The sequence below is a fragment of the Eupeodes corollae genome, chromosome 2, assembly GCF_945859685.1.
Source record: "Eupeodes corollae chromosome 2, idEupCoro1.1, whole genome shotgun sequence".
In the NCBI taxonomy this organism is placed as follows: Eukaryota; Metazoa; Arthropoda; class Insecta; order Diptera; family Syrphidae; genus Eupeodes; species Eupeodes corollae.
In genome coordinates, this window is record NC_079148.1 from 25739253 (window position 1) to 25761969 (window position 22717).

The 22717-nt window shown below is 32.4% G+C and overlaps 1 protein-coding gene across 6 annotated transcripts in view; it reads right to left on the reverse strand.

Moving 5' to 3' along the window:
* Positions 1 to 10041: 10041 nt before the first annotated feature.
* The window catches only part of LOC129944513 (anoctamin-1), a 40101-nt gene continuing 27425 nt past the window's right edge, over positions 10042 to 22717 (reverse strand). For all 6 annotated transcript variants that reach the window (XM_056053995.1, XM_056053994.1, XM_056053993.1 and 3 more), the window contains 12 exons: positions 13778 to 14017; positions 13546 to 13706; positions 13312 to 13480; positions 13190 to 13245; positions 12967 to 13125; positions 12743 to 12903; positions 12441 to 12673; positions 11752 to 12373; positions 11488 to 11693; positions 11297 to 11422; positions 11075 to 11224; positions 10042 to 10998 (listed from right to left, as the gene is read on the reverse strand). In XM_056053995.1, coding sequence (XP_055909970.1) covers positions 10708 to 10998; positions 11075 to 11224; positions 11297 to 11422; positions 11488 to 11693; positions 11752 to 12373; positions 12441 to 12673; positions 12743 to 12903; positions 12967 to 13125; positions 13190 to 13245; positions 13312 to 13480; positions 13546 to 13706; positions 13778 to 14017 — 2574 coding nt within the window. In that variant the 3' untranslated portion in view covers positions 10042 to 10707. The remainder of the gene's footprint in view (positions 10999 to 11074; positions 11225 to 11296; positions 11423 to 11487; positions 11694 to 11751; positions 12374 to 12440; positions 12674 to 12742; positions 12904 to 12966; positions 13126 to 13189; positions 13246 to 13311; positions 13481 to 13545; positions 13707 to 13777; positions 14018 to 22717) is intronic.

Here is a 22717-nt window from a genome sequence, read left to right on the forward strand (position 1 = left end):
CATCCAGTTTCATCTGTGGTAACTTTTTCGTGGCCTATATATAACATTTGTTTTGAGAATATTTCAGCGGATGGATCTTGAAGCATTTGAACACGCATCGGCAAAGCAAAAGCGGCGTTCGTATGCTGTCAAAAATTTGGAGGAATAACTCTATCGGCTTAAGAACAAAGCTACGACTGTTTCGCACAAATGTCGAATCTGTACTTCTTTATGAGTGCAGCACTTGGAAGGTTACTTCAGCCATAACAAAAAAGCTGCAAACACTCGTAAATAGATGTCTTCGTAACATCCTAAGGATTTTCTGGCCAAACCGCATATCAAATGAGGTCCTTCATAGACGGACAGGTCAGGAACCTATAGAATCTATAATACGAAGACGTAAGTCCGGCAATGGATTGGACATATGCTTCGTAAAGGTAACGCCTGCATTGCAGGATAAGCAATCCGTAGGAATCTGCTCACACAAGAAGGAAGAAGAGCTTGACGACCGAGAAGCACATGGCGCAGGGCAGTCGAGGCGGAATCAGCGTCACTAGGCAAGAGTTGGAGATAGCTGAAATACATCTCCAGAAACCGTACACGATGGTGCGTATAGGCGTAGTAGAGGCCCTATGCCCCTTAAGGGGTTCCCAACGGACTTAGGACCTAAGTAAGTAAGTAAGTACATTTACTTTCAGTTGTAATTTTTCAACATTACACCGAAGTTGCGATGATTTTAAGCACGCGTTGATCTCATCAGCGCACGTTGAATGCGGAATAATGGGAAGTCTTTGTCTGGAATCATTGGAAAGGAGTAACAGAGTGCCGCCAAATAGCCTGTCGTTGTTTTTTATATCTTTCAATGTCCTGTTCAACGTATCAAGCGAATGTTTGTGTGCCATGGTACATTCATCCAAGATGATAATCTTACACTGTTTCAGCACTGTGGCCATGGGTGATTGTTTTTTTATATTGCACACCGCGTCTGGGTTATTTTGAATATTTATTGGCAGTTTAAATACTAAATGAGCTGTTCTGCCTCCATCCAATGAAGTTGCCGCAATCTCAGAAGATGCAACAGCCAATGGGATACCATTATTTGACCGTATTTTAGTAAAAATTAGCGAAACAAATAATGTTTTGCCAGCTCCTGTGGTATCCAAAAAAATGAATCCACCTTGTCTCACCGAAACAGTGAGCATGATGTCGTCATAAATAGTTCTTTGTTCGTCATTCATTAGTGGGACAACAACAATCGTGCCATTTCTACAGTACGTAGTAGTTTACAATTTAATTCAGTGTCTATTAAATCAGATGCATTTCAATTTGGTGAAGCATACCGAAATGACTGAGTGGTAAGTTGGCAATGACAATGCAAAGATCCTCAATAGCAATCAATGCTATCGTAAGATAGTTGCACCGTGTACGATGTTGATGCAATTAAACAATATCACTAAAACATAGATAAAAACATATTTTCAGACCTACGGAATGTATCTATATGCTAAATTTCATTGAAATTGGTTAAACCATGACACTGTGACCGGAGAATTTTATATATTAGATAATCAGCACTAAGTCCAAAACGTATTCTTCAAAACCATGAAAGTATCAAATTCAAACAAGAAAAAGATTTTTACTTTGTAAAATTATCATACAATTTTTGTGTTTTGAATTAGCCTTAAAAACGCCCTTATTTGATTGTTTTTAGTATTTTTAAAGAAAACATTTAAGGGCGAGATTCGAAAAAGGACATCTTAATAATTTAAAAAGTATTGTTTTGTTTATGGGATAGAAAAACACCGTCATTTTGTCGACCAGTGTTATCTTAACGTCATTCAGTTTATATTTATACAGTGAATCACAAAATTGGCTTATCATCAACAAAATAAAAATTCTCTTTAATCGCTCTCATTTTTATTGTTTTCTTATTTAAAGGTATTATATTCCTTACATAATTTTCTCTTCTAACAGTTTATAACGGTTTTTATTCTTCTCTACTCAAAAGTAAGTTTTACTATATGACTGCATTCGCAGTTGCATCGTAATCGTTTTTGTAAGTTAGATCGTAAAGACTCCATTTCTTATTTATTGATCTTAATTTAGTAAAAAAAAAAGTAAAGTAAGAGCTCATTAATATTCTTTGCTTAGTTTTGTTAATTAAGGAAGTGAACATTTTATATTTTGTTGATTCAGATTTCTTATAATTGGATCCAACAATAAACCAATAAAAATAACCCAAAAAAAGTAGGTTGAAGAATTTTTGAGAAAAGGAGTACCACACCGGGAAATTGCGGACTTTACGGCTATTTCACTAGGTCCAATCAGTAAAATTCAGCAAAACCTCGAAAATTTACCCTGCAAAAAAAAAAGCTGGGCAAAAGCGAATCTTGTCTTCAGTCGAAGAAAGGAAAATTGTTCGAGATATAAGAATGAACAAATTTCAAAATGCTGTTCAAATCAAGCGAGCTTTGGATCAATACCAAAGCATTCGCATTTAAGCGGAAGCAGTTCGCAGAACACTAATATCCACTAGTTTAAGAGGAAGAGCCAAAGTAAAAAATAACACTTCTAACTAAACGACACCAACACTTGAGGCTGGAATTCACAAGAAAAAATTCTTCTTGGATAACGGATGATTGGCGAGAGTGGTTTGGTCGGATGAGAGCAAAATTAACCGTTTGGGCATGGATGGAAGAAAATGGGTATGGAAAACACCAGGAGAAAAGTTACAACCTCATCACGTTAAACATACTTTGAAGTTAGGTGGGGGTCCATTTTGATCTGGGGATGTATGATGGCGAGAGGAGTTGGAAGTACACACAATATCAAAGGACGTATGACGTCATCATCTTATATTGGGATTTTGAATTGTTATTTGATTGAATCGCTGGTAATATTCGGTGTTGAAGCTTCGGGCATTGTGTTCCAGCAACACAATGATCCGAAGCATACTGACAAGATCACCCAAAAATGGTTAACAGATCACGGCTACACAATTTTAAAACAAAAAAATAAAACCAGCGTTTAAAAATTTAAGCCCAGGGATATATAAGAATTTGGTTGACAGTATGCCCAATCGAATACAAGCGGTAATTGACGCTAAAGGGGGAAACACAAAATCTTAACTATCCAACGCTTTTGAAAAAAAAAACATAAAATCGATCAAGCTTTGAACATTTCTTTTTGTTTATATTTGATATTTTGAAATAGAAAATGCAATTATTTAAATTTATATTAAGATTTCTAATATTTGAAATAAAATATTCATACGAAATTTGAATTTTTTCATTTACATTTTAGACTTGAAACAAAATATTTTCATTTTTCATAGTAAAGCGTGATCAATTTTGTGATTCACTGTATGTGTACATAATGTTTTACTATTAAATCACTTTCTTAAAAGCCTAATCGTTATAGAGTTACGAAAAAGTCTATAAACATTTAGAAGGGAGATTATACGATAATGTAATCATTGTGCGATCAACCGCTTTTAAACCGTGCACCTAGAATGTAAAATGATTTACCCAACTCTATTTTTAACTTCCCATAGGAAGTCATTGTAATGGGTCCGATTTGTCAAATTTAAAATTTTGACATTTCTCGACGTTTCAAGGTCCCTAGAGTGGAAATAAAAGATTTTTTAAAAGATGTCTGTGCGTTCGTGTGTACGTACTTTCGTACGTCCGTACGTTAGCGACGTTTTTTCGTCGTCCATAGCTCAAAAACAGTTATACAGATAATAATGCAGAAAGATGCAGAAAGGGCTCTCAAGAAAATTGCTTGAAATTCTAAAAAAGCAGTTTAAAAAAAGGTGAAAACTTTGGTTAACCTTAAATATCTCACGAACCAAAAACGCTAAGGACTCGAATTTAATTTTATATAATAAATTTATTGTAACGTTAAACTAAATAAGTATGTTTTTTGAAAAAAAATCCAATAAACGGTTTTTTTATAAATCAAAAAAACTGAAGAAAAAAAATTGTAACCTCGAAAATTTTACAAATAAAAATTGATTTTATCTCTAAAACAATTTTTTTGCAAGGTAAAATAACGTTTCTAACATCTGGTAAAATTTTGAGAAAATCGAATTGATAGTTTTTTTTACAAAAAATAAAAACCTAAACAAAATCAACAAAAGTTAGTAAAAATTGCTTTTCGACTTAAATTACTTTTCAAAATTTTAAGACATTGGCTTTAAACTAATTTATTTTTTTTAAATATTGTTGTCGAAATTGAGTACCATTTTGAGATAATTAACAAAAGTTTATAAAAATTGATTTTCGACTTCAATATCTTTTCAAAACTTTAAGATATTGGCTTCAAGCTAATTTCATCTTATAGAAAATATTGTTTTCAACATTCGATAAAATTTTGAGAAAAATCGAATTGACAGTTTTTAAACAATAAAAATGTACTTTTGACTCAAATAGCTTCTCAAAAATTAAAAACATTATTTTTAAACTTATTTTATAAAATCTACAAAAAACTCTACGAACATTTGGTAAAAATGATGTTCGGTTCTCGATACCACGTGAACAATAGAAGATATTGACTTCAAGTTAATTTCATTCATCCAATTTGTATTTGTTTATGTAATAAATAAAAGATTTCATGAAATGCTACTAAAATTGATAAAAATTGTTTAACGACTAAAAAATCTATTTCACAAAAATAGATTTTGAAATAAAACTATTTCATCATACTTTTAGAATAATTCAATTGACAACTTTTTCAACAAAACACGAAAACCTACAAACCTTTTAAGAAAGACAAATCGACAGACAGGATGGGAAGATATCAGTGTGGGTCACATCCCAGCTTCTTTTCCCCTTCTTTTTTGATATTCAAAAGCTTAGGACAAATGTGCATCGATATCTCCTCTTAAATCCTTCCCTGTTTTCCTAACGATCTCCCTATCATTAAACTTTAAACATGTTAAGGGTAGTAACTACCCCTTCAGTATCTCCAAATTGTAATAGATAGAAGAACTCCAAAACAGTTTTCAGGTCATAAATTTAAATCTTTTTTTGCAATTCAATTTTTACTATAATCATAATCTACATTATTTGAATTCTATTGATTGAAATAATAATGATTGGTTTTATTTTTAAAAAATCTTTAAGGAAGCATTACTGTTATTTGAGAAACCTACTTAGCTGGGCATACATATAAATGCTAAACACCCATAAACGATTTAAATAATAAATGTTGTTTACTTTGTTAAAAATACCCAAATACAGATTATTAAAAATTTAGCATTTTTTTGTCATAAAACAATAAAACTAAATTTATCATTGAGTATTTGTTTACGCATCTTGAACTCAAAGATTGTTTTTCTTTTATTTAAATTAAGACAAAATCATAAACTCAAGATGATATGACAAAGTCATATAAGAAATAGCTTAGTGGATAATTAGAAACAAAAGACAACTAGGGTATTTTTTTGTTGTCACTCATTGAAGACGTGTTAGAAATATAAAAATAAATAAAAAAATAAATATTTAAAAAATAATATTAGACTTTGATTAGTTAGATAAATAGTATTAAACTAAGATCAATCTCATTAACCCATTTTGAGTGTCTATAGCAAATAAAATAAAATTGTTGGTCATAAAATCGAAAGAAGTTGAAATAAGACTATTCGCATATGGAACTAAGTCCAGGGATAACGTGTATCAGTTGGTACACACATGAGGCTAAAAGTTTATAAAATAAAAAGATTTGTTATTTATAAAAATCATGTATTTGATTAATATTATTGTATTGGTGCGAATACATGAAGTGTATATTAAGGATAGATTTCCTGATTTATCCTGGTAGAAGATTCAAACTTAATCAACATTTTGATGATAAGACACTCTGTGATCCTACGAGACGATTTCCAATCTTAGGGATAGACAACAGACTAATGCTAGGCGGAGAGTGTGGCTCATGTATGCATTTGGTTGAAATTATTAGGGGTTTCATCAATAACTCCTGCTTCATGAGGGTTTTGATCAGTAACTCCTGTAGAATAACAACAATAAGGCATATTTTGAGACTAAAACATTCATACATTGCATTAAAACAATTTTAAAATACACAATACGCGAATGATAACAACTATTTTGTATGAAACTTCAAAAATTAAAACTTGTTCCATTAAGTCAACTTAATAGGTTCTCTATTTCAATGTCACTCGAAAACTGAACAAAAAGTGGACAAAATTCCATTCGACACGATAGAATAATTTTCTTTTATGACCTAATGAAAGCTCCTATAGAATTGTAATGAATACTTTTAGGATGTATTTAAAATCATTTGAAATGTGGATCAAAGGACAATGGTAATTTTGGTCCCAGCTCTAATAGGGCTAAGTGTGGAATTATTAAAAAGGGTCTGTAAATAAGAACATTTTTTACTATGGCGACCAGCCTGAGGCCTTAGTACTTTCGGAGATATTTATATACACATGTAAAAGAAGTAATGATTTGTATGTTGTTGTGTTTATCACTTGTCAAAAGTTACGACCTTGTACGGCCCAAGGATAAGACGAATCATCACATCCCCAGGGAATAGTCATCCATTCAGTAAGTCTCTCGTTCGTATGGCGCTAGTGACGACCTTCCGCTGCTGTTAAAGTTTTCTCTGTGTCATATCTTTTATTTTCATCCCTCATCCCTGCAAACCTACTGGATCCTGGTATCTGGTGGTTTTAAACGTTGACATCTGCTAAAACACTGATTTTATTGTCTTGCTACTCAAAATGGAACAGCAAAATCGTAGCTGTGTGTTATGTCTGTCGGCAAGGCCTGTACCACGGAAGATACCAACGCCACTTATGGACAGACGGTCTGTCAATATAAGGAAGGAACAGAATATGTGGCAACATAATCCGTATTGGACCTTTAGCTCGTACAGAAGTACCTAAGCGTCATCAGAGTGAGCTTGTTTTATTGTTCTATCGGACCTTCAACTACAAAATGTATTATTGTTACAAACTAATCAGCAACAATGAAGATAGTAATATAGAATAATATTATTGTTCTTGACTGACAGGTCATCGTAGCATGAGTACGTGTGCTCATATTGTCTTGATTGTGTGGCCTTGTGCTGTCTTCCTCGATACCATTATCATAGATCACCATAGTTAACTGTATTTTTCTTTTTGTATTTAACGTTTTAATGTACACACTTACTTACTTTAGCTTGTTGTCTTCAGTTTTGAATACCAAGCCGGTGTGCGTCGGTGTTAACTTGATCACTCCACCGGAGATTAGGTCTGCCTCTGCATGTGGTTCCTTCAGGCTTAGCGTTTATTACCTTACTGGAGCTGGAGCTTCGAGGTTCATTCGCTCTACATGTCCTAATTAACTTAATCGTTGAGCACTTATTTTCTTGACCAGTGGAAAGTCCCTGTACAGCTTTGTAGAGTTTGTGATTGTATTGTCTCCGCCAGATATTATTTTGCCTGTCGACACAAACCGGTCCATATATCATACGTAGATACTTTTTCTTGATGATATCAAGAGATTCTTCAACCACTTGGGAAAAAGTTCATACTTGTGAACTATACAGACTGGGACGATAAAGGACCTCATTTCGCAATTGCTTACTTAGACCAAAAAAAGAGCGATAAGCAAGAGTTATTCTATGTTTGATTTTAGCGCTGATGTCATTTGAAGAGTTAACAGCAGTACCAAGACAGATATATTAATTTAACAGCTCGAAGTTACACCAATCAATGATCACGCTCTGACCGAGTCTACGATGGGAATCGACTCTATTCGATGACAATAAATTATTCGTTTTGTCCTCGGTAATCACAAGACCAATTTTTTTCGCTTCAGAATCAATACCGGAGAAGGCAAACGTAGCTACTCGTTTGGTTGTTCCAATAATGTCGAAGTCATTGGCAATTCCAAGATTCGCCAATGTTCCAAATTTCGATCGAAAGTGAATTGATTCACTTTTTAATTTCACGTGAAATGAAATTGCATGTTCTTCAATTCGATCGGCTTTGAAAACTTCGAATTGTTTCGAACTGTCAGAACTGAAGGATAATCCATTTTTATTTTGTTTCTGAATTAAATTTTTTGCTGTTTGGAAGATGGATGCAATATTATTGAAAAATTTAAGTAAAAACAATTCAAGAGAAAAAATAAAAAGACGAATTTTGCCAAATAAATCAAATATAATGGGTTTACCTGACACAATCTAAGTGTGTGAAAATTTTATAGAATTTTTCTGATAAATAAAGTAAATTCTTGATTTCCCCTTTGAGCTTTCATTATAATTTTAGATTAAGCAAAGACTATTTTTAATATGTTTTAAGGGAAATAGAACCTTTTATAATAACTTCATCGAATCCTTCAATTCTAAAACTTGCTGCAACCCTCCGATTCCTAGCTGAAGGAACGTATGAAAGATCAATTCACAGAAATAAAAAATGCGATCTGAATGCGATCAAAAAATGGGACAAACCGAAATACAGAACATCTATTTGCATGTTCGAAATAACGAATTGTGGAACACCCAAACTCACTTTCTCAAAGTGTATTTTTAATAAGTGAAATGCAGAACATGAGCAATTGTGTATAGTTTCGAAATATGGAGCCATTGGTGGTTAGCACCACTCTCTAAAAAACAACATTGAAGCAGCTATGTACATGATAGCGCGTCGCCTTATCGAAGTCCTCTGTTGGTCTAGAAAGTTTAGGTTGTAAAGTATAATTATATGAAAAAAAAAACAATTATAACCAAATCTTAAAGTTGTATGTATAGACATAGAGAGAGAGTTAGGGGTAGAAGGTTAGTTATTCGTACCAGCCTAATGCTTATAAACCATAACCACGTCTTTTATGGTTAGTGTATTTATACTGTAACTGTTGAACATATATTTCTTTTATATTGTCCTTATGGAGAGATATTACTCCCTAAAATACAGCTAATCGAGCGCCGTAATAGTTTAATGTACGTCAAAATGCCCCTCTAATGATATGCGACTAGTGAAACGAGCACCACGGCCCGTATAAAAATGCTCATTATGCCTTATTAAAAAATAAATAAATTGGGTGACGCAAAAGTCCGTTGAGAACTATGGCCTAGTGACTTACAAACTCTCAACCATTCCTGTGTGCGAGTACTGTTGTCAGAAATGGAGGGGACCTACAGTTTTAAGCCGAATCCAAACGGCGAATTTGTAAAAGCGCTTTTCATGACAATGATTTTTTGCCTTATTGGTTTTTCATAATTGATTGCACTCCATTTCTAGAACCAGCCAAATACTTTGTCTGTTGAAAATTCAACAATATAAATTAAGAATGACATTTTGAATTCTATGATTGTAACATGTATTTTAATATTTGTCCATTTTTATACAATTGTTTTTCTGTTCCATATTTGTTATGTACAATAAAAAAAATATATGTAGACATTAACATTTTGTAAGTATAAAAATATTTGTGTGCAAACAGAAATATGGTTTCATTTTAAATATTGAGATTTAAACGTACATATTATGTATGCATGTATATACATAAATATGTTTATGTACCATTATACAATAATATTTTCTTTACTTTTTACTTTAACAATTTCTATTTTTCTATAATAAATATACAACATTTCTATTTGATTTTGTTTTGTATTAATGTGTAAATATAAACTCTTAACAATCCTTTTTGTTAAAACATAAATATATTAGTAATTATTTTTTTTTCGAATGGTAAATAACTTATCTAGGTTCTAAATGTATGTATATTATATAAGCCATCGGCTTGCTTGTAAAAAAAAGCTTGAGAATAAAATCGTTATTTGCAAACTAAATTAAAATTGATATACTTTTTGCATAGGTACCTACTATTATATTTTGTATAGGCTAATAAATATATTTACATTTGTAATTGGATGTGTGCATTTTAGAAGTTGGCACACTCTAAAAGTTTGTCTTCTATTAAATTTTTTAAGGTACGATCTTTCTGGTCACCACGGGGAGAATATAATGACTTTTGATTTTATTTCTTCTATTTTGTGATTTTTTTTTGTAAATGATTACGAATAAATGTATATTATTTTTAGTTCTTTTTTAACTATGATTGTTGTATTGTATAAAAGCTCTATATTATTTGTGATGGTTTTGTTTGTGTTTTAATAAAAAAAAATGATGACGATTTAGTTTAAACAACCGATATTGCATTTCATTGTAAAAATGGACGAATGTCTGGCCTGGTCTGGTCTGATTTAAGCTTTCAATTAAACTCAAAGTTGTGTATTGTGTATAACTTCAAATAATGTCACTGTGTCATATAACTATTATTTGTTTGTTTTATAAATAAATTACATATACAAAAAATTGTTTAAAACATTAAAAAATCTACACAACATTTGATCAAACGAAAACTGTTATTTCGTAGAAAAAATCTGTAAATAAAGGCAGTTCTTGAGTATTAAATGTGTATTAAATATTGTTGTTACTAATTTCAATACATAATATTAACGACTTTTCTTTAAAGCTTAATCCATTTTTTGAAATTGTACAATTACTCATTTTCTACGTATAAAGCTTTGTTGAGCACATTTACATATAATATTCTTAATTTTTTCGTATTTATTTATGTACCTACTTAAATTAAATTTTTCTTATTTTAATTACAATTGAAAGAAACTAGCTTTTTCTTTTTTTCGTACGAGGAATTCGAAGCAGATAAATGCAATTATATAACTTACTACAGTGTAAACTAAAAACTAGACCGATGATGTTTGTTCTTCATTGTTTTCATCGTTTACAGTATTGTAGCGCCGCCTTAGTACATCGTTTTCTAGGGAAATTTTAGGGTGATCTGATAACGACGTGGCATTGCTATCTGCAGGCTGTTGGTTTCGGGCTTGGGATGCCAATTCAGCGGCAGCTTTTTTCTCATATTCGATTATGTTTTCACGCAAAAGGAAGTCTTCTCGTTTGATTTGTTTAAGAAGTTTTCCTGGTACATCCGGAATCGACCAAGCCACTATTGCTTGAATCATACCGACAATGTTCTGTTTTTTTTTTTTCAAAGGAGTAATAATAAGATTTAAAAAGAGATTCAAAAATGTCACTTAAAAAAAAACATACCTGAAAGATAACAATAAACGCCAACCTTGCTGTCAATATTTTCCAATAAATCAATGGTCGCTTATAGGGTGCATCATCCCATGGAGGATTTCTAAATTCAGTATACCGACAGGTGGTAACATTTTCATAAAGACTAGTTATAGGTTGTACCTATTTATAAATTAGTATTTAAACGGACAATTAAACAAAGTTTCTTATAAGTATTAGAATTTAAAATTTAACCTGAAAATCTTCAGTATTGAAGTGAGCCAAAGTGAAATTCAAATATCCTTTTAATGATTGGTCGTGGGTTGTAGTTACATAGACTAGTTTAGGTATTAAATTTGTAGAAAATGCTATTATCATAGCCTGCGAAATAAAATTTAAAATTCAAAATTTTGTACTTTTTGAAATGTAACAAAAACAAAACTTACACTTGATGCTACAGCAATTTTGCTTATGATTGCCATTATGTTATACCAAACACCGATGTTTCGAACTCTCTGGGCAACTGGTCTTTTAAAGAACTTTAACATTTTGAATGCATCCAAACGCATTTCTATCACATTGTTAATAAGGGCTAGAAGTGGGGCAAGTGGGAAAGCCAGACCAAACAGTGTTATGAATCCAAATTGAAGGACTAAAAATCGAATGGAAAAATGCTAACTTCAATTTCAATACATTTAATTTTTACATACCCATTTCCAAGTACTCAAAATACAACGAACTATGTGTCCATGGTATAAGATTATAATCCTCAGTCCATTGATTACATGGAATTAGTTTTTCTTCGCTTCGTTTACGTTTTATACCGAAATTAGTTTGAAGTTTTTTATAAGCATTCATCGCATAAGGAATTGAGATTTCAATAATTGCATTCACTGCCTGTTTTCCAACCATTATAATGACCAATTGTACACAGAGTTCCATGAGACATCCTCCTGGAGCACATTCTTCTTGTCTAAATCCAAATATTCGATTATATTTTGCTGGATAGCCAACAAATTTGCCCTTTAAAAAGGCAATATAGAAAAGCGAGGTGTAGTAGTTGACAAATTGGAATACATAATTTTTGATTGTCAGACTTTCATCGTATTCCGTTTGTGTGCGACGATATTCTAGATTTGTTAAATATACCGCAAGATGCGAATATGCATAGTCAAGTAATGAAATAACAGCTAAATCGATGACACCAGCAGTTAATGGCATAACCAGTATTTTATATGTGGCTGTATCTTCATTTCCTAAAATACTGTGCGAGGCACGTCGAGCCATTCGATAGACGATTAATGAGAAAATTGCTATTACAGAAATGCTTATCTAAAACCAAAAAAAAACATATATATTGTAACAATTCTATTGTTATATATTTTTATGTTAAACTTACAAAAAGAAGCATAATTGAATAGCTGGTGAGATCTGAAAGAAATTTTATTCTCCAAAAAGGCACATCTGGTTCAAAAACATTATTGATAATTTTTAGTTTTTTCAAACGGGCTCTTCGAATTTTTGAGAGATATTGCGGTCGTGGGTGCTCAATTTCTTGACTAAATCCTACTAGACCCCACTTGTGTATAAGACGTGCAGAATAACGTTTCCATAGTTCAAGATATATAACGGCTATAAAAAAAGAATAAACAAAATGGTTAAATTAGTTATCTTGCAGGATAGTCATGAAAGGAGTCTTACCCCAAACTGACATAACAAACGCAAACACCACAGTCAAGTTGTTATCTATCAAATAATTAATTTTCGACGAATTACAAGTATCCTGTAGTTTCCAGTAATCACATCGTTTATCACACTGTGGGCACATCAAAGTGGTTTTGTCAGCAGAACATATTTCGGCGCTGTAACATAATTGAATAGGATAAGTTTAAAGCAAGGTAATTTCGACAATGTTGCCTTCTTACCTAATGGTATCTGAGCCCCATGTGACAAGGCCATAAACAAAACAAATAACACCAATTATGCTAACTGGTATAAGCATGTGCGTGTAAAATCCCAGCCAAGCAAAGTATAAGGCAACCTTCGGTCCGAAATATTCTCTCACATTTTCCAAAGGCTGGTGGCTAAGAAAAAATAAGAAACGAAAGATTTTCAAAGCTTCTAAGCTTATGTGAATTTTATATTTACTCTGCCCATTTTCGAATAGTTGCCCATTCATTTAAAAGTAGCTCTTTATCATTGTCCTATAATACAAATAGCATGAGAAATTCTTAACTTATATTAACATCGTTAGCAAACTTTTTACTCACATCATGCAACGGATATGCAGCTTCGTAAACTCCATCCGAAATAAGTTTTTCAATGCCTAAATTATCCGGACTTTCTTCACCTTGAACAAAATGTTGTCTTTCTAGGATGAAATTTATTATGGAGCTTCTAACAGTTGCATCGAAAAAGTTTGGTTTTTCGCAGTCAAATCTTTTTACACAAAAAAAAACTAACTTAAATTAAAAACTCTTTATGAATGAAATGATGACCCTTACAGAAGACGATAACTTCTAGAAAATTCGCAATATATTCTATATTCTCGTGGTGGAAACTTAGATGTATCCAATTCTACAGAGGAACAGCACCAACCAAAGAGGTTTTTTATGGCATCTAAGAGTTGAAAACTTTTATCAGTCAGTTCCGATTGCCCTTTTAGCTGCAATAATAAAACAAAGTTGTATGTGTTATATTAAAGAAGTTTATATTTATAATAAGTTCAAAACTTACCCATTTCATTGGCAGTTTTATTTTAAGTATTTCACTATTACGACATAAAACTTCTAAGGGTGCATGGATTTTAACAAAATATACCCTTTGCGTTTTGTCCCTTTCCAATTGGAGGCCTTCATTTTCCAAATTAGCTTCGAATATATTTCTTTTGATTTCATTATCTGTGCTTGTGTCGTCGCCATTGTAAGCCAGTACAAAGTCAACACTCCGTTCACCATCCTGAAATCGTCTTCTTGTCTAATTTAAAGAAAGTTTATATTAGTCAAGATGTTTGAAAAGAGATTTGAACAAAAAAAAAATTTATTGCAAATAAACGTACTACATACACATATAGCTATTAGCAGCTACTGAAATTACTATGTTTATTATTGAATTACGCGTTTGGAAGCAATAAATATACAATAAATATGTATGTACGATTATGTAAGGTATGTAATGTAAAAACTGCACAACATCAACATTGAAATTTAAGTTTTGATGGTTTAACATGGTTTTGGATATTTCACAACTATGGATTTCTTTTTAATTTTTTGAATTCAAATTTAAAAAAAAACAACTGAAAAAACTATCAACATCAATATAATGAAAACATCTAATATTTACGTAATAATTGAAAATGGAAATACATATGAGAGGGATATTAAATGAATTTTTGTTTCTTCAATAAATATTTATAGCCAATAAAAATGTTTAAATGCAGACTCAACAAGAATGTAGGTAGGAAGCTCATGATGGATAAAAAAGTATGTTGTCCTTTTTGGGTACAAGGTATGAAAAGAACTTTTTTCTGTTAAAATGTAGAAAAGGTTAATGTATTATTTGGAATTTCTAGAAGTACTTGTAATTTGATTAACAACAAATTGCCTTCAGTCAGAATTTCGTTTGGCCGCAATTAAAGCATGTGGTCGTGGTGGGTTGTAAAAAAAGATTAATTTTTAATTTGCGCTTTCAAAGAATCACCGGTAATTCTATGAACTCAACAATTAAAAGAGAGGAAAAGAAATAAAACCTTTGAGCTAGTGAAAGTCTTTTTTGCTGACCCAAGAAGATAATTTCAAAGGAGAATGGGGAAACATATAAGTGAATTGATCTGCCTTGAAGATACAAAAAATTATGTAGGTACTTACTATGGGCAATGGGGCTTTTGTTTAAAACCAATAGTTTACAATTTTGTGTTCATAATCAAGAATGATGCTCTTGAACTAACCTTTCCGAAGGTGCGTGTACCTTAATTGTGGATACATGACGCACAATTATTCTCATTTATTTAATTTACTTATCCGAGTTAAAAAAAAGTTAGATTCTCATGATTTTAAGCGAATTATTCGTCTATCACGATACTATTTGTTGTTACTGACATTTGATACCAAAGTTTATTTATTCTTAAATCTGTAGGTTTCATGAAAAATACTGCCATTTTAATTGTATTGCAATGGGCAGGTGCAGACATTATAAGGGACTTTATTTGCATTCAAACTTAATTTATTGAACGTACATTTTGACCAAGGCAACTATTTAAGGCCCAACTATAATAGACTTAACCGAGCTTAAGCCAGCTTAAGAATATTATTTTGACATGTAGATACGTGAGCAAAATTGCATTATGGCTATCTGCAGTAATTTCGCAAACTTAAGTGAATTTTCGTTGGGTTTTTGACATAAGCTTTTGTTTGCTTATGCCTATTATAGTTGGGCCTTTAAGGAACGAACCAATACGCAGCCTTATATGTCACTAGCCATAATAGATGTTCTGTTCAGTTTCGTCAACTTTCGCGCAATTACGCAAGAGCCATTTAAATGGCTCTAGCTTAAGCAAATGTCAAATTTGCTTAAGTTACTTGAATCCATTATAGTTACTTTTTGTTTTGACGATAACTTCTGATAACTTTTCGTTCAGTTTTGACATTAGCTTACTTTCGGTTAAGTCTATTATAGTTGGGCCATTAGTGCTTTAAGTGTCATACATTTCAAACTTAGAATTTTACTTCACTAACTTCTACTTTCAGTGAATCGTACGAAAACTATCAACAAAAATTATTTTCTACAAAACACTCCTCAGGCAAGCTGACCATCACGATTTGTTTTTTGTATTGTAAAGAAATATTACTGATTTTCTTTTCTAATTTGACAAGCAACTCTTTTACACAAGACAGTAAATGGAATTGCGCTTTCAGTTGAATGAAAAAACATGATCAACTGTCAATTTGACATAAGAAACTTGACTTAATGGCTGCATTCAATCTCAGACAGATAGGGTATCCGGATACCTTTTTGTTAGTGTTTTAAGTGTAAAATAAAAGCTGATCAAAAACAGCTGAGATGTCAAAAAAGGAATCCAAAGGTATTCAGGAATTTCTAGGGTATGTAGGTATCTGACGGAACAGCTGATTCAACACATGGTTGGATCCTCACCGTTAATACAAATAAATCAAAAATCATGATCTTTAGAAATGGTACAGGTAGATTCGCAAGAAATAAAAAGTAGAAATGGGAAAATGTGAACTTAGAGGTGGTTAAGGAGAATAAGAATCTTGGAGTTACTATAGCACCAAAGCTTTCATTTAACCAACATCTCTTTGCAAAACTAATAGAATCGAAAAAAGCTATAAGTTGCAATATAAGTTCTTTGAAGCGGTGATGAGATCGATAATGTGCTACGCTGCCCAGGTGTGGGGATTTCTCTAATACGACCAAGTAGAAAAGCGTTTGAGATACTTCATCAAAAAAATATTCTGGCTTCCAGAAAACACTCCTAACTACATGCTACATCTGGAGACTAGACTTTCTCCGCTGAACATCTTTACACTAAAAATGCATTATAACTACGTTTTGAAAGTTATGCCTCTGCCAAGTCATCGTCTACCCAGGATCATTGCACGGCATCTTCTTAACCGAAAATCGCAGTTTTTTAGAGTGGATGCTCCTAGAACAGTCACTTAACATTGAATTGCTAGAAAGTGGGACCGATACTTGGAACTGAAGCTTCGATACACTGCTCGCAAGGATTGAGGAAGACAATATCTGTAAGTTCACCGAGATGGCGGAACGAAGCAACACGCGGAGTACGTATGTGCAACGGTCTGCAGCACAACCTCCATGCCAGCAACTATTTTGATGACCGCTACACGTTAGAGACAATCTCTTCTATCTTTAAAACGAGAGGAGAGTTACTACATCTGAATTATTGTGCAGATGAAAACACAGAGTTTACCCTATGCAACCACAGGGTGAGAGAAGACGTACTGCACTTCGTAGCAATGTGCCCTATTCTTGCTGCAATGAAAAGAGGACACTGGGGAAAGAGCGTCTTAACTTAAATGAAGTCAAAGGAATCCTAAATGGACAGGAGTGGAACGTGTAAGTTACGTCAAAACAGCGCTATAATACCAATACCAAACCCTGAATGAAGCTTTCTGAACGCACATGAAATCCACCCTACAAAAAAAAAAAATTATGACCAACTAATTTTGACTTCGAAGCTTAAATGCTTCTCTGCTTTTTGTAAACAGCTGAAAGTTGTTTTTATTTTTTGACAGCTATCTCAATACAGGTATCCCTCGTTCAACAAGGTATTTAAAAATTCACCTATCCAAGATATCCTATCCAACACGAGATTGAACGCAGCCAATGCCTAGGAAGATTTTTCTTGACTAACTTTGCAGACAACTTTCTAACAAAGTTGCCTTAATTGGAAGACAATTTTTTGGCAGCTGGCCAATCAGATGCTAAAAACTTGCCTTACTTTCAAGTTCCTTATGTCGTCTGAACTTGCCCAATTACTTTTGCTCTAACTCTAATTGCAGTTACAGCTGCACAAAAAATGACGTGCTAGATCTAAGCTTTCCAACGACATATATCTCTATTCCCGACACTCTGATTTTACTTGCGACATACACTTCGTGTCATATGAATAGAAACAAGCTTTTTTTCGGTATTTATTTGACCATATTTTTCAAACCCCTGGGTTTTTTGAAATGCCCAAATAAAGAATGAATAAGGTATGTATTAAGTTTATATTGCAAACAAAAAAAGTGGATTAAGTTGATGAATCTAAAACCTTAGCAAAATCATCTGTTTTATAGTCAGATAAATTAGAAGAAGTTTAAATGTTGTATGCACCTAACCTTTCGGACCCAAAGACATGTGGAAAAAAAACAATGAGAAAGAATCAAGAGAGCCACATCGTTTCAAAAAAGGCGTAATAGCTGCATCAAATTCAAGGCTTTCTATTAGGAAAATCAAGGCAGAAGCTGGGGTGCATGCTAGTAGATCCACTGTTGCTTGGTGGTACAAAAAGCAGCCAATATATGACACCAAAAAATTAAGAAAAAAATACCAAAGAATGCTACACGCAAGAGGCAACGCCTTAGTTTTGCAACAAATCACAGTATTTGGAATCGAGCTTCGCATAGTCGTAGTCTTTTCCGATGAAAAAAAATTAATTTCGACGGACATGATGGATATAGCTGCTATTTTTATGATTTAGGAAAGGAAAAAATCTATCTTAAAAAACGGCACAGCAATGAAGACCGTGTAATAGAATGGGTCGCAATCACCTATTACGGAACAGTGGGGCTTGATTTTCAAATCGATTCTGGAACTAACTTTTGCACAGCTTTTGAGTTAATTGGTGGATAACGACGGTGGACTTTTGACAATATAATGCACCAATTACAACCACGCGGACAACAAAAACCTGGTTACAGAGGCAAATGTGAACCTATTACCATGGCCCCCATATTCTCCTGACCTGAACATGATGAAATCGTGTGGGTATGGAAAGAGCGGATCCAGATTTTTAATCAGGGGGGGGGGGTCACGCTCTTAACATATAAAAACAAGTTTTTACTTACCGCTTAAAATGTTCTTTAACGAAGGCTAACACAATTCAAATAACATAATGTGCATCTTAACATTAAATGTACACATTTCAAGAAGTAAAGTGACAACTTTAGTTATTAAATTATTTTACAACCCTATTGTTCAGCAAGGTATTGTCTAGCTATTGAATTTGGTAGACTTTTTTCATATGAAAGCATTCCAAGATACTAACAGTTTTCTAAATACGCCATATTATAGAGCAAAACATAATAGTTTAGAGGGTTTTTATAGCTTTCATGGAGAAATGTACGAAATTGTTTTGAAACTTTGCTTTCTTCCAAAAAAAATGTATTATTTTTTGTTACCATTTATTTTAATGCGAAAAACGCTACAAAAATTCAAAAACCCAGGAAACTAGAAAGAATCTGATATCAAGAATTTTCTGTTTTTTTTTTTGACTTAGTTTTTTCGTCTTCATCTTAAAGGAGTCAACACAATTTTATTATTGTAGAGAGAAAAATGTTTGGTTCTTGAATTTAAGGAAATAAGTGCAAAAAAATTCGAATTTACACCAAAAAATTTGTATTGGGGCTGATGATATCGTTTAGTATTAAAACATGAACAAACGACTTAAGCTAATCGGCTAAGTTTCAATCGGCACAGTGGTTTATGCTTTAAGGGCCAGGACAGACAGACAGACAGATGGAATGGGGGACCCATTATTATATATATCTTATTGAAGGTTTCTTCTTAAAAACCTGAATCTTTGCTCTTTTTTCTTGGAAACAAATTTAATGAAAATAATTTAAAGCACTACTCAAGTTACAAATTTTTTAAATGTTTTTGACAACAAACTACTTTTTGGTGAATGTCGTTAAATTACTAACAAATCTTTACTTATACAACTTAACTGCAAAAGTTTTTTGGCTCATATGACCCCCCCCCCTGGATCGTCCATTGGTCAAAAATTGATGAATTGGTGCTAAGTTTTTGGAATAGGGCTGAATGTCAAATTCAATTTTCTATGTTATGTTCTTGGTACAGCCGTCAAGTAAAAGTGGTACTTTTTGCAACAAAGTTTAGAAAGTAAAATACAAATTTTATTTTCATGTACAAAAATAAATAATTCAAAATATAATATGGGTCATATCCATTGACTCAATACGATTAGTTTTGAATTGAAAGGAATTCCTACAAAAATACAAACAAATTATCTCCCAGGGGGGGGGTCATGACCCCTGCGACTCCCCCCTCTGGATCCGCCATATAGGTATGGTTCTAAAGCAAAGTCAACGCAGGAGGACGGCAATACCAAAAAACCGAATAGTTTATTGAAGCCATAAAATGGTCCTGGGCACAAATTTAGTTCAATTATCTGACAGCACTTTATGAATCCATATACTACAGGTAATTGAACTAATTCAGAAATCAGGAGGCAGCACACTTTACTAAAAGTTATTTTAATCCACTCAATAAAACCAGCATTTACCTAAACCATAAAATTTTGTGTTATATTCTTTACTTTAAAGGGTCTACCAGGTAAATTTAGATCTTGTCCTTTTCCATGTGACACAAAAAAACCAGGTACTTTTTATAACCTTCTTCGGAAAAACCACCATAAAACTTGTATTTGTCAACTCAATCCAATATATTTTTTGCAATACAAACTTAATTCTACTATTAGGTTATTCTAAAAAATCTAAGGATTTACTAAATCTCTCCAAATAAAAAAACGAAAAAAGCTTGTCTTTATTAATGTGACACGAAGTGTTTAGGAACTATATGCCAAGTATTGCATTCTTAAATAATGGATCCCGCGTTTCGTTAGTCTGTCCTCGGCCCTACAGCCCAAACTATTAGGTCGATTGAGTTCGAAGTTAGAAATTTAGGTTTTAAAACTAAAAGTTACAGTAGGCTACATACAAATTTGTTGCACAAAAATCGTAAATTTGAATTTTCTCAAAAACGAACCGATAGATTTTTATTAAATTTCCTGTTATTTGGTTTTCAAGTTGAGTTATTTCAATAAAAAAATATTTTTTTAAATTGCTCCAAAAGTCTACCGTTTATAGAACGGTTATTTTGTTTAATTTTTTTTAAGAACTAATGAACCGACAATCGTCTTATAAACTTATTTTCCAGGTAAATTTTAAAATGTAACTACTATTTCTAAATAGAGTCTTAGGATATGTAACAAATTAGCTGTTGTGCCTCACCTTACCTTACCTTACTACCATTACAACCCCTAGCTACAAGCACTAAAGGCTGATCCTGGCAGCAGGAAGGTGAGGGTGTCCAGGGAACGGCAACTTGGCATGCTTGCGAAAAGCACGAGCTAGATCATCGGAGGGGGTGTTCTTGCTACCGCTGTTCTGGACGGTGTTACGTCTTCATGCCTTAACAAAATTCGAGAAAGGAGAATGATGGATATCCGAAATGTCCAGCTATATGAGGGGGAGTGATCTCTATAGAGGGGTAAGGGTCGATGATGGTACTGACCGTCGGAGGATTTTCCCGCCCGTGTATCTAGAAGATATCACCTTGACTACTGCAGATACAAGAGCAAGTTCGTGCTACCTAGTCGCGCACTTTAATTGTTTGGTTATTGTTAGAAGGTGCGAATACAAATACAGTTCTGTAACAATAATCGAATTCTTAAATAACAATAAAACAATGATATTATCGGTTTAAAGATTAGACTCAACGTGACACATTTTGACCTCTTGAAGACAAGCCATATTTAATTGAGTTGTCGTCAATTATAGAATAAAAAATGTGCATTTTGAAGCCCTTTTTAAGAGCAATATGAACGTTATATATCTCAAACTTATTATCTCAAATATTAAGTCGGAAAATAACAATAAGCTGTAGGGTATATGGAGCTTTGTTAATTAGTATTTACAATATATATTATCTAGGCATTCTGAAAACTTTAGTCATTACACATGTTTTCTTGACACCGGCTTGTGATATAAAAATAAAAAAGATGCATTTATTTAAATAAAGTATTCATGATAAAGTGTAAACAGTTGAAAATAAATAAATATATTTGCACTTAAATAGAAATTTCATCTTCAATTCCTCTGAATTGTATTGATTGTATAAGCGTATCTATTTCTTAGAACAACAGACCTTTCATATCATATTATGACTATAAACAGTTAAGCCCGGGTAAGTGGCTTAACTTTATTGCCCCTTTTTGGTAGCCATTTCTCCTTGTTAAGAGGTATACAAAAAAAAATCAGGTCATTTTAAGTCAAAAAAATGTTTTATCCCTTTTCAGCTGAATATACCTAAATATAAAGTTAAAAGATTTTACAGGTAAAATTCATTAAGAGTGTACGTAAGTAAATAAAAGGGAAATAAGCCGAGGAATGCATTTAAGCATAACTGAGTTTTGTATGTTTTTGTTCTCAAACTACAACAAGAAAGTGGTAGGCGTTTATTCCTGGTTTGACTGTTAATAGATACTGGAATAGGTCTTACATTGTATATTAAAACATTTTTAAATACAAAACACTTCAAATTCCTTGTAACCAGATGAGACTTTGAATTAAGTAAAATTTGCAAGGATTTGAACGTGACTAAGAATGTTTGTAGTGCATTATAATTTTAAAAGCTTTACATTTTTAAAATAAATAAAATAAAATGTTTAAATCCTATTTTCTCAATCTTCAATTAGTAAATTTTGGTTCGAGATATAAAAAATAGATTTGTTTGGGCCCAAAAGAACTCGATTGTACTCAGTTCGTTGTAGATTTTAAATTATTATGAATGTATTTAATGCATCAAGTATTTAATTTAAAACTATTTCCATATTTTAAAAAGTATTATTTCTTAAGATTAAGTAAATATTTATGTAAATTATTCATTTATTGTTTTTTCGCACAAACAATGGAATACTTATTTGAAGTATTAAGATGTCCTAAATTCGAATCTCAACTTTAACCTTCCGACCATATATAAAATATACATACACAACAACAGGGGTAGCATAACACCCCAGCCAGGAATAAATAAAAAAAAAACTTTAAAGGACAACATAAAATTTTTATTCAAACACAACCATTCATATACTTTATTAAAAACATACAAATCTTAATTCATAAAAAAATA